Source organism: Gadus chalcogrammus, chromosome 4 (genome assembly GCF_026213295.1).
Source record: "Gadus chalcogrammus isolate NIFS_2021 chromosome 4, NIFS_Gcha_1.0, whole genome shotgun sequence".
NCBI classification, from domain to species: domain Eukaryota; kingdom Metazoa; phylum Chordata; class Actinopteri; order Gadiformes; family Gadidae; genus Gadus; species Gadus chalcogrammus.
The window spans coordinates 33,416,171-33,429,658 of NC_079415.1; the positions used below are offsets into that span (position 1 = coordinate 33,416,171).

At 41.5% G+C, this 13,488-nt stretch overlaps 1 protein-coding gene across 1 annotated transcript in view; it reads left to right on the forward strand.

Annotated features, from left to right (window-relative positions):
* The window catches only part of LOC130381355 (uncharacterized), a 202,832-nt gene that overhangs the window by 25,531 nt on the left and 163,813 nt on the right, over positions 1-13,488 (forward strand). Inside the window, 2 exon segments of the mRNA XM_056588899.1 lie at positions 520-636; positions 1,895-2,011. Coding sequence (XP_056444874.1) covers positions 520-636; positions 1,895-2,011 — 234 coding nt within the window.

Genomic DNA, 13,488 nt, shown 5'->3' on the forward strand with positions numbered 1-13,488 from the left:
CTACATAGTGATAATAGGATATTTGACGGAAAACAAAACCTATGCAGGTCACTTTGACCGGCACCGTTGTTTCTAGCGACAACGCACGTAAGTGCTACCAAACTATTAGAATTACTGTTATTTATTTGACATTAATGTTTCCAAATGCGTAAGCCTAGATCACAAAACTGGTTGAGGGTTTTGCCGACCTGCAAGCATCCTCAAACTGCAATTTTTGGTTATTTATTTATTCATTTTGCTATACATTAATAGTATTCTTTCTGTTCAGGGTTCCAAATTATTTGTTAATGAATGGACGGTACATTAAGGTAATTGTTATATAGGCCTAAGTGTTGTTTAAATAAAATTATTTTTTAATGTAAAAAAATCGTAGGATGTTACCGAACCGTGGGCCAAAAATTGTGACACAAACTCAATCGTCAGTTGGTGTATCATTACAGCCCTAGTAAGGATTGATCAGAGATGATAAAAAATGCAGCATCTATCAAACATTCATAATCCTGGTTCCTTTTCTTCTAGAAGAGTCCAACAGCAGAGAGCAGACTCCCCTGGACCCAGCTGTGTCTCCATGAAGAGTGACCGCTCCATGGATCACCCTGCTACGTTTAAAGATGGAAATCAGTCGATTGAGAAAAGGTAAGGATTGGGGCTGTAACGATACGCGGATCGAAACAGAAATCGCGACACTCAAAGCCACGAACCTGTCTCACGGTGCGAGAAGGCAGAAGCGCGACACGCCCTTTCTAACTCTGGTCAAATTGTCAGATTGAAATTTGCTAATAATCGGTCAAAATAATAGTCTGCTCACACCGCTCCCCCTATCGATGCCGTATGTCTGCGACGAGATGCCGTCTCTGTGATGACAGCTCTCCGTGGCTACGGAGGATTGCATTTCTCTAGAGCCTGCGAAGTCCTCATATGCGATATGAACGACATTTATCCAAAATGGTCCAAGCGCGCAAAAATAGCCTGTGTGATCCCTGTCTCTAGTGTCTTGTGTGCTTTGACCGGCAGTTGGTCTGCTTATTGGTCGGAATGAAGCGGCCACCGATTATTGACAGGCTGGGTACTTTATTCTACCGGACTCGTTCGTTTCTTCACTAGACACACACACACACACACACTACCGCTCGCTCTCCTCGCTTGTCCACTCACTCGCTGACATCCCTCACACACACACACACGCACAATGCTATTCTCGCGCACACACTTACGCTACTCGTAACACTATGCCTCGTTATTGCGAATCAGACGTTCATGTTTTTTCCCATCTATTTGAAAGTTAGGCCATTAAACATGTTGCATTCTATACGGCCTGATTACGTCATTATTCAAGCTACATAGCGATAATGGGATATCTGACGGAAAACCAAACCTATGCAGGTCACTTTGAACGGCACCGTTTTTTCTAGCGTGAAAGCTAGAAAAATGCTACCAAAGTGCTACCAAAATGCTACCAAAGTGCTACCAAATTATTAAAATGACTGTTATTTGTTTGACATTAATTTCTCCAAATGCGTAAGCCTAGATCACAAAACTAGTTGAGGGCTTTTGCCGACCTGCAAGCATCCTCCAACTGCAATCTTTGGTTATTTATTCATGCATTTTGCTATACTTTACTTTAATAGTATTCTTTCTGTTCAAATCTGTTCAGTGTTCCAAATTATTTGTTATTAAATTGTACATTAAGTTAATTGCTATACAAGTGTGGTTTAAATAAAATGCTTTTTAAATTTAAAAAAATCGTAGGATGTATCGAACCGTGGGCCAAAAATTGTGATACACACCCAATTGTGAGTTGGTGTATCATTACAGCCCTAGTAAGGAGTGATCAGAGATGATAAAAAAGGCAGCATCTATCAAACATTCATATTCCTGGTTCCTGTTCTTCTAGAAGAGTCCAACAGCAGAGAGCAGACTCCCCTGGACCAACCTGTGTCTCCATGAAGAGTGACCGCTCTATGGATCACCCTGCTACGTTTAAAGATGGAAATCAGTCTATTGAGAAAAGGTAAGGATTAGGGCTGTAACGATACGCGGATCGAAACAGAAATCGCGACACTCAAAGCCACGAACCTGTCTCGCGGTGCGAGAAGGCAGAAGCGCGACACGCCCTTTCTAACTCTCCGGTCAAGTTGTCCGATTGAAATTTGCTAATAACCGGTCTAAGTAATAGTCTGCTCACACCTCTTCGCCTATCGATGCTGTAAATCTGCGACGAGATGCCGTCTCTGTGATGACAGCTCTCCGTGGCTACGGAGGATTGCATTTCTCCACAGCCTGCGAAGTCCTCATATGCAATATGAACGACATTTATCCAAAGTGGTCCAAGCGCGCAGAAATAGCCTGTGTGATCCCTGTCTCTAGTGTCTTGTGTGCTTTGACCGGCAGTTGGTCAGCTTACAGGTCGGAATGAAGCGGCCACCGATTATTGACAGGATGGGTACTTTATTCTACCGGACTCGTTAGTTTCTTCACTAGACACACACACACACACACACACACTACCGCTCGCTCTCCTCGCTTGTCCACTCACACTCTGACGTCACTCACACACACACGCACAATGCTATTCTCGGGCACACACTTACGCTGCTCGTAACACTAACCCTCGTTATTGCGAATCAGACGTTCATGTTTTTTCCCATCTATTTGAAAGTTAGGCTATCAAACATCTTGCCTTCTATACGGCCTGATTACGTCATTATTTAAGCTACATAGCGATAATAGGATATTTGACGGAAAACTAAACCTATGCAGGTCACTTTGAACGGCACCGTTTTTTCTAGCGTGAACGCGGGTTAGTGCTACCAAATTATTAAAATTACTGTTATTTATTTGACATTAATTTTTCCAAATGCGTAAGCCTAGATCACAAAACTAGTTGAGGGCCTTTGCCGACCTGCAAGAATCCTCCAACTGCAATCTTTGGTTATTTATTCATGCATTTTTCCATACTTTAATAGTATTCTTTCTGTTCAAATCTGTTCAGTGTTACAAATTATTTGTTATTAAATGGTGCAATAAGTTAATTCTTATATAAGCGTTGTTGAAAAAAAATGCTTTTTAAATTAAAAAACTTTGTGGGATGTATCGAACCATGGGCCAAAAATTGTGATACAAACACAATTGTGAGTTGGTGTATCATTACAGCCCTAGTAAGGAGTGATCAGAGATGATAAAAAAATGCAGCATCGATCAAACATTCATAATCCTGGTTCCTGTTCTTCTAGAAGAGTCCAACAGCAGATAGCAGACTCCCCTGGACCCAGCTGTGTCTCCATGAAGAGTGACCACTCTATGGATCACCCTGCTACGTTTAAAGATCGAGGTCAACAACCCTCTAAAATAAGGTGAGCATTTATCAGATAAATTTAAACCTCGACCAATATCCACAAATCCTTACTTCCCGATGGTGTTTTTCTTTTTCTAGGAAGATGCAAGAGAGAGCAGACTCCCCTGGACCCAGCAGTGTCTCTATGAAGAATGACCGCTCTATGGATCATCCTGTTAGGTTTAAAGATGGACGCCCCTCCAGAGAGGAGAGGTCCAAACAGAAGATGAAAACGGACCAGTTAGTTCTTATTCGACTGTACTGATACTGAAACTGATTTTTAGGAGTCAGGAAAAATACATTAGATCCTGTGTGTCTGTGTTTTCTCAACAGACAATACAAGGAGAGGTCAAAGGTTACCAGTGCTCAGTCTCTACAGCAGCATCAAACAGAGCTGATTAAGGTGTGTAAATGTCCAGCAAGACATTTGACTTCCACATTTGGCTTCCCTCTTTAGAACAGTGGCAAGTTAATCCAGGACAGATGCTTCCTATGTCCCCAGTTAGTTCCGGGTAAAGTTCTTATCAATGTTTTTTTCTGTTCTAGAGGGCTGAGGAGAACGCACACGCTTTTCTAGACAAGGAGCTGAAGAAGCTCTGGAGGATTCTCTTCCCAGATTACCCACAATGCACAGAGAGTGAGATAGAGGAGGAGGTGGAGTTGGATTTGAAGAAAGAGGAGCAGAGGAGGCGTGCCATAGAGGGAGTAGTAGGCATTGCAAAGCTCTGCCTGATGGAGATGAACCAGGAGGAGCTGGCTGAAACACTGTGGGCAGGTAAGAGACTCGTCATTTGAAGGGCAGAAGAGTCTTACTCTGAAAAGAGAAGCAAGACTTATTTGAAGAGCAGTTGAGAGACCTCGGTAACAACAAATTGTGCGTTCTTGTGTATGAAGTATAGCTAGAGTTCTCAACAGCTTGATTAGCCTTATTAAAAAAGAGTTTAATCCCAGCCGTGATTGGCTGCAGAGTGGACCGAGTCGCGGCACATTTTATCGGGATTGATGTTAATATGGATTTATTGTGCAGCCCTTCTTTGGACTATTTAAAGCCATTTTAAACAGCAAAAATAACGTAAGGGCATTTTTTCCACCCAGTGAGATTTCAGCACGTTAACCAGGAAGAATTGTTACGGGAAAGTGAATGAAGTGAAGTGTGGACGTCAGCACTGGGTTAGGGCAGAGATGTTTGTTAATTTCATAATGTGAGATTTCTACGATTTCTTTTCATGTGGAGATACGTTTCCTCTTGCAGATAAAATGGTTTGATCCAGATATGTCATTTTATTGTGGAGTTATCAGGTCAAATAGTTTGATCCAGACATGTAGGTTTATTGTGGAAGCATCAGGTCAAATGGTTTGATCCAGATATGTAGGTTTATTGTGGTAGCATCAGGTCAAATGGTTTGATCCAGATATGTAGGTTTATTGTGGTAGCATCAGGTCAAATGGTTTGATCCAGATATGTAGGTTTATTGTGGGGGGTATCAGGTCAAATAGTGATATATCTGGTTATGGTAGGGTTATCATGTTATATGGTTCAATCCAGGTAGGTTGGGTAGGCTATCTGAATGACTCGCGGTCTGAACATTTACCTTCACTATCGAATTTCCGTGGAACGAAAAACCCCTAACCCGCCAATAACACACTCAATGAATATATTCTGCACAATCACACAAAAGCAGGCTAAACTACTTGGGTACACTGCAGGAGAACCCTGGTCTTTCAGTAGACCTTCAAGATAGCAGCCATATAGAAATGGTACACTGAAGTGATTGTTTTTCTGTATTTCCAGAAAAGAATTAACTCTTGAAATCATTTTGTCCAAGGATACAACGAACATCTAATGAATATTTTTTTTTTTATAATAAATCACTATAAATCATATTGCCTGTGAAGTATAATTTAGAATATGTCCTCTGTTTTTTCTGATTTAGGAACTGTTGTTGTCGAGTGCCAACGTAAAATCAAGTCTCGTATAAAGAAGAAGTTCAGGTCTATGTTTGAAGGAATCGCTAAAGAAGGACAGTCAACAGGTCTGAATGACTTCTACACAGAGCTCTTCATCACACAGAGAGGCAGTGGAGAGGTCAACAAGGAACATGAGGTCATACTGATTGAAACATCTTCCTGGAAAGCAGCAAAGGAGGAAACACCAATAAAATTGGCAGACATCTTTAAACCCTTATATTGGCCAAATCAACCAATCAGAACAATAATGACCACTGGGGTGGCTGGCATTGGTAAAACTGTCTTGACTCACAAGTTCACTCTGGACTGGGCTGAAAGAAAAGCCAACCACGACATGCACTTCACATTTACCTTCACTTTCAGAGAGCTGAATTTACTGCAAGGGAAAGAGTTTAGCTTGGTGGAACTTCTTCATCACTTCTTTATTGAAACCAAAGAAGCAAGAATCTGCAGATATGACCAGTACCAAGTCGTCTTCATCTTAGATGGTCTGGATGAGTGTCGACTTCCTCTGGACTTCCAGAACAACCACATCTGGACTGATGTTACAAAGCCGACCTCAGTGGACGTGCTGCTGACCAACCTGATCAGGGGCCACCTGCTTCCCTCCGCTCACATCTGGATAACCACACGGCCTGCAGCAGCCAGTCAGATCCCTGCAGAGTTTGTTGACAAGGTGACAGAAGTAAGAGGGTTTACCGACCCACAGAAGGAGGAGTACTTCTGGAAGAGATTTAAAGATCAGATCCTGGCCAGAAAAATCATCTCCCATGTCAAGGCATCACGAAGCCTCCACATCATGTGTCACATCCCAGTCTTCTGTTGGATCATTGCTACAGTTCTGGAGGACTTATTCAAAACATCTGAGGGACGAGAAGATATGCCCAAGACCGTGACTCAGATGTACAGTCACTTCCTGAGGGTTCAGTCCATACAGGGGGACAGGAAGTATCATGGGAGGGCTGAACAAAATCGATACTGGAGTTCTGAAAGCAAGGAGACCATTGTTTCTCTAGGAAAACTGGCTTTTAACCAGCTGGAAAAAGGCAACCTGATCTTCTACGAGGCAGACCTGGCAGAGTGTGACATCGATATCATAGCAGCCTCAGTTTACTCAGGGGTGTTCACCCAGATCTTCAAAGAGGAGTGTGGTCTGTACCACGACAAGGTGTTCTGCTTTGTCCATCTGAGCATCCAGGAGTTTCTGGCTGCCCTTTATTACGTTCTGTCCTTCCTTGACATTGGTGTCAATCCACTCTCGGAAGAAAGTCAAACCTCCAGGGAAGATGACCTTCTCCTCCTCTACCAGAAAGTTGTGGACAAGGCCTTACAGAGTGAGAACGGACACCTGGACCTGTTCCTCCGCTTCCTCCTGGGTCTCTCTCTGGAAACCAATCAGATACTCTTACGAGGTCTGTTGGGAACGACAGGAATTGGCCCACTGACCAATCAGAGAACAGTCGATTACATCAAGCAGAAGATAGGTGGAAATCTCTCTCCAGAGAGAAGCATCAATCTGTTCCACTGTCTGAATGAGCTGAACGACCGTTCTCTAGTGAAGGAGATCCAACAGTCCCTGACATCAGGAAGTCTCTCCACAGAATCTCTCTCTCCTGCTCAGTGGTCAGCTCTGGTCTTCATCTTACTGTCATCAGAAGAGGACCTGGGCGTGTTTGACCTGAAGAAATACTCAGCTTCAGAGGAGGGTCTTCTGAGGCTACTACCAGTGTGTAAAGCCTCCAAAAAATCTCTGTAAGTTCACCAAAAAAATTCTAACAATACACACAACATAATGTAGACAATGCTATAATATAGAAGTAATAATAGTATACAAAACTTCTCTATAGGTTTACTAATATGTATTGCACACACAGCAGAGCCGTGCGCCCATTCTCTGAAAGTAGAGAATTCTGCAAGTTTTTTGGTCTTCAACTCCTCCGCCATACTTTCAGCTACAGAAATCATTCAACTATCAAAACGTTCAGCTCTTTAACAACATGAAGGCTATTTATTCAACGTTTTTAAACTTTTTTAACTATTCAGCTTTTTCCACTAATTTTTTACTTGGGAGTCCCATTTCCTCTGGTACTTCAACTGTTTAAGGCATAACTAAATCGATTTTCAACCGTTGTTCTTCGTTCAACCATTTAACAAATCTACACACTTGTAAAATAATATCTAAATGGAATTTCGATATCATTTAAACTTTCTTCAGAATCACAGTTTTAAGTTAGCGTTTTCAGCTGGTTTCATTGAAGACGTCTGCCCATTCTGACACTCCTAGACTGGGTTGCCACGCCCATTCTGCCGGCAATTTGAGTTCACCCTGCACAAGGGTCTGGAGAAGAGCAATACGTTTCTTTCTGCTTCCGATACGTTATTGCGGGAGCCAATCACCAATCTTGCTTTTCCCCTTGGCGCGCTATTGGCTGGTTTTACACAATGACGGCAAGCAGCCAATCACGTACAGAATCAGTTGAACTAGGCCCGTTGATCACGCCTCTTGTGCTGAAGAAAATTACGGCAGCTTCCCAAGACCAGTGGCATCGCTAGGCTGTTTTATCCGGGGCTAATATTATTTAATTACCCCCGAATCATATTTAAAAAAAGATAATAATTTGCGTTTAATTTTTTTTGTGTATATATATATATATATATTAGTGCTGTCAGTTAAACGCGGTATTATCGGCGTTAACGCAAACCAATATTTTTTTCTTTTATTTCTCCTTTGGCTCAAAACAAAGAAGCAGTAGCCTGACTGCTATGTTCAAGGCAGTATGTTTGTATGTTCATCGTTTAATTGCACTATAGGCTTTTTTCTTGTATCGTACTGTTTTGATCAGTATATGCCAATGTTGTTATCAATAAAAAAACATTTGCACAAGGCAGGCCGATGCACTTCTCCATGTTGATAAGAGCATTAAAATGAGAAAAATTAATGGGACAAAGAAATCAAGGGATATTTAGTATAGAAAAAATCCTGAGTTAACTATGACATTAATGTGATTAATCGCGTGATTAATTGTATTCATTTTACTCTGAAATAACTTAAATGGAACTTTAGATGTTTGGGGATAACCAGCACAGCAGTCAGGTAGATATTTAAAGCAATAATAAACTGCATATTTTGTGTATTTAGGTAAAGCATTATGAAAAAATGTGCATGTGCAATAAAGCATACAAAAAGATTTGACGCGCACTACGCGCACATTTTCCCTTTCCCTCTGGGCTAAGCCCCGGATATTTCAGAAACCTAGAAACACCCCTGCCCCAGACCAACCAGCCCCCCAGGAGAAGTGCATACTTCCGCAATCCACCAGTGCTCAGCAGCCAAGCCTGGTATTGCAGCTGTTTAAGCGGGCTGTGGACGGGTCCCTCGATTCAAGGGGCCCAGAAGTAGATATCCCCGTTCACTCCAATACAAGTGGGGAACAGGAATGTGTCTCCACAAAAAATGTCTGGATATTAATCAAAGGCTCATAATAATCTTTAGGCCATGTACTAATAAAGCCGTTGTATTTTTATTTTTTTTGCTGGAGAAGGTGGGGTGGGCAGCTGAAAGGAGTCAAAGTGAAACAAATGTTGTTTCGACCTGGCATCCGAGAGTTTTTCCCTTTACCTAACATGAATGACGTTGATGGTTTTTAGGCACTGTGTTGACTTTTTATCACTTAAAGTCGCCGAGGGATGTGTAGACAGATCTCTCGCTTGCTAGACAACGAGAATATTTCTGCATTCGGCACGTCGTGCACTAGGGCGTGGCTGGCTCCCACGATGCGGAAGCAAATCCCTCCTTGCTGTTGCCCTGCGACATTGAGCGGTTTTCATAGGAATGAATGGGCGCCATTTTTTAATCCGCTGTCCTTTCTTTAATATGTCCATGAGACCAACATGCAACCTACGATTGAGCTGGGTCTGGCAATAGCCAGACTATGACACTCCTACTTCTTAAGAAATCGTAACTCAATCCTTTTTCAACCGTTTACCTTCGTTCAAACCATTTAACAAATCTAGACACTTGTGTCTTCAATGATATCCAAACGGATTTCAATATCATTTATACTTTCTTCATAATTACCATTTAAGTTTCATACTGGCTTTGTTTTCAGTTGGTCTCATTGATTTGCGTTGAGGCTGGAGCGTGAGGACGTTCAGCAGTGTTGCCAGATTGGGCGGCGGTTTTTCCCGCCGGATTGGGCTACTCTTGGAGGATGTTAAGGCAGTGTTGCCAGATTGGGCGTTCTTTCCCGCTCTATTGGGCTACTTTTAATCACGCACTGGCTCGCTATTCTCTTAAAGACACACACACACGCGCGCGCGCGCACACACACACACACACACACACACACACACACACACACACACACACACACACACACACACACACACACACACACACACACACACACACACACACCCACCCACCAGCAGTGCAGGGCAATACATTTGACCTTTCAGATTCTTCAGTTCAATTAATTTTAGATTTCTGCATTTTTAGCAATACTTTGCGCTTTTCATTCAGCTGTCACTTTATTTGTTTCCAACCATTTTAAAATCTTTAAATGGTGTGCAAGTGGTGCACTTGCCATTTAACATTCCTTTCATTCTTAAACTTTCCACTACAGCACTCACTGCATTTTATGCAGGAAATGCATTTTCTAGTTTAAAATAATATTTTACATTACATTTTACATCTAAAACATTCATCCATGTTACAATTCAACTTACATGTTCTGTTTATTTTGTGTTAAGGCTGAATGGCTGTAAGCTGTCAGAGAGAAGCTTTGAAGCTCTGGCCTCAGTTCTCTCCATCAACTCTAGTCTGAGAGAGCTGGACCTGAGTTCCAATGATCTGCAGGATTCAGGAGTGAAGCTGCTATCTGATGGACTGTGGAGTCCACACTGTAAACTGGAAGCTCTAAGGTCAGTTTTACTCAAAGATCCCATGACATGCCACCAGGTGTGAGTGTGATTAGCGCTACAAGCCGACTTGAAAATCTTAAGTGGGCGTGTCCACCTAGATGTTTGCTACAGTCCACTGGGTAGGCTGGTAGACTGATCTATCCATCTAGGTGGACACGCCCACTTGTGATGTCATAAGGGGCAGATTTTCAAAACGGCTTGTAAGGCTAATCACACTCACACCTGGTGGCATGTCATGGGACATTCAATGTGCAAACAGTGACACAAGGTTCCATATCAGAAGACAATTTAAACGTAAAGGTTGTGTCAGCGAATCTGAGTATCACATTCATCAGCTTTTTCCTCACGATCCGCTAGCTGCCCGTCCCAAAAATGCGCGTCCATGATCATTTTCAAAACACGGGAGGGAGGGGCTAGCTGGCTCTGTTTGTTTGGAATCTCGCAATGGAAATCAGGGCAAACAGAATCGATGATACAACCTTTAACTACCGCCCCCTTGTTTGAGAATGTCCTAGATTACATCTAAATATATTATTGTATAACTCTGTACCTGTGATGACCACATTCATGCCTGTGGTATTATTTGAAATGTAACACCTTGTTAAGGGGAATATATATGCAAATGCATCCATTTGCTTGCAAACCTTCTATTATAAATATAAATATCAACACACAATTTAATAATAGTGCCCCCCTCCCAACACACACACACACACACACACACACACACACACACACACACACACACACACACACACACACACACACACACACACACACACACCGTCCACCATGTAAGGGTTGGTGGTAGATATAAATCCATAAAAGTTAACAGTTCTTAATAAATAAACTAAATGCATAATATTCATAGGATTAACTCATTTCCGTTCTGTTTTTTTGTGTGTAGGCTGAATGGCTGTAAGCTGTCAGAGAGATGCTGTGAAGCTCTGGCCTCAGTTCTCCTCATCAACTCTAGTCTGAGAGAGCTGGACCTGAGTACCAATGATCTGCGGGATTCAGGAGTGATGCTGCTCTCTGATGGACTTCGGAATCCGCTCTGTGGACTGGAAACTCTCAGGTGCGCTACAATTAACAATTCAATGCGCTAACACATTCATGACTCTGGTATCAATGGAAAGTTACACCTTGTTGTTCAGGTGGACATTCTTGTTCATCAATATGCTTGCAATGTTTAATTATAAATACAAACGTCATAAAAGTGCCCCCCCTACAGTCCCCCTTATACCATACGGGGGTAGTTAAGAGGCTACCAGATTTAAATCCATAAAAGTTCACAGCTCTAAATGAATACAAAAGAAAATGTTGCCATGACAGTAGAATGTGTACATTATATTTTAACTTTTGTTTCTGAACGTGATATACGTTGCATTACATTCTTATTCTACTAATTATCATGTAGTCAGAAGGGTAAGGCTAACTTTAGAGTTCAGTAAAGTTCAATAACAGCCTCTTCCTAAAACTTTTTTTGGGAAGAACTTTTTTTTAAATCTTTTTAGGGCAATCTTAATGCATGTTGTTAAACATGGCTCTTCCTAAAACTTTTTTGCAAAGATTTATTTTGTCTTTTTAGGGCAACTCTTAATCATGTAGTTAAACATGCGTCTTCTTAAAACTTTTTTGGGGAAGAACTCTTTTTTGTCTTTTTCGGGGAATTTCAATTCATGTTGTTGAACATGTTAATATCCTTTTGACATCTACTATTACTTGTTGACACATTACAAGCATTCACATTTAAAGATCTAACTCTTAACTTTCGCTCAACGTCTCTTCAATTGATGATGAAAATCGATATAACCAAGGAAATATGGGCATTCATGGGCCTACCTGTTTTTATTTGTAGTTGGACCTTTTGATATAGTTCTCCCTCATTCAAACATTGAAATAGCTGCTGAATATTATTAAAACTATTAGGCCCCCGCTCGCCACAACTTCTCTTCTCTGGCTGCAGCTGACCAGTGAAAGTACCACCATGTATAGAACCCCAGAAGACCTTAAAGGCCTAGTTGCAGGTTAACCGTAAGTTTTGATTGATGGCTACATAAAGTACTCAAAATATGTATATCATTTATAAAATGTCTGCAAAATAGTGTTAAAGTCCAGTTTTTGGCAGTAACAGTGTTTTCTAACGCCATTCGGCGATGACGTCACGTTGGGTAGACGTGGTGGAAGGTAGCCTCAGCCTAGTACTAGAACTATCGTGTCTAAGAAGTGGCAAGAACCACAAATAACATGTATGATGGCCCACAGCAGTGTAATTTCGAACCTGTCAGACGTGAGAGGGCGAATGAGGAATTGCCGAGAACTGATGGCGGTCAAAGCCAATTAAATGCATGGTCAGAGGAGATGAGTGGAGAGTGGCAATCATTTAGCAACGCAGCATTGAGCGCTGGAGCTAGTCAATGAACAGCAGTGCATACAATAACGACACTTTTATTTATGTTTAGTGTCAGTGATTAGCACAGAGTGAAAGTCAACGTTTTCTTTATATCTAGTGACAGTGATTATGTCGTTCAGATAAGTACCGGTAAACTTAGTGAGAAGATCTAGAAATAGAAGCCATAATGCTAGCTATGGGCTAATTTGCCAGTCCCACCTGTGAAATCCCCCCCAGATAATCCCTGATTAAATCTAAGCCCCGACGTTATAAACAGATTTCCGATTAGTTATCCCACGTTTTGATGGTAGCCTACTAGCTCCAGTAACAACATCTTTGCCATGTGTTTATTTCTAAGCTTTATTTTACCCATCGTGCGAAATACCCGTCAATATTCGGGGCTCTACATCTCCCGATTGTTGCGCAATACCGATTTACATTTTGCAGTAGACCTATAACATTACAATATTGCATGGATGGAAGCCAAGACAATCAGTATTTAGCTTACATGACGACACACACACGCACACACTTAACAATTTTTGATAATCCGATATGCTAGGCCTATATATTCTAAAGCTTAAGGTAAAGCTCAAGGTTTACGTGTAGCATATACTAACTATATATAATAACTATGTATTTATCTTTGTATCTGTATAATCTGCTGAACACTCTCTTACTAATCACTACTCTCAAGGGTCTCAATGCGGCTTTGGTCCGTGTCTCCCCAACGTGACGTCATGCAATGCATTCTGGGGGAAATTAGAAATAGTACCTACTTTTTCGCATTACATTCCGTTTCGTGATACCTAACAACATTAAATACAATGGATAACAGTTTAAATATTTATTACCAACAAGCAAATTG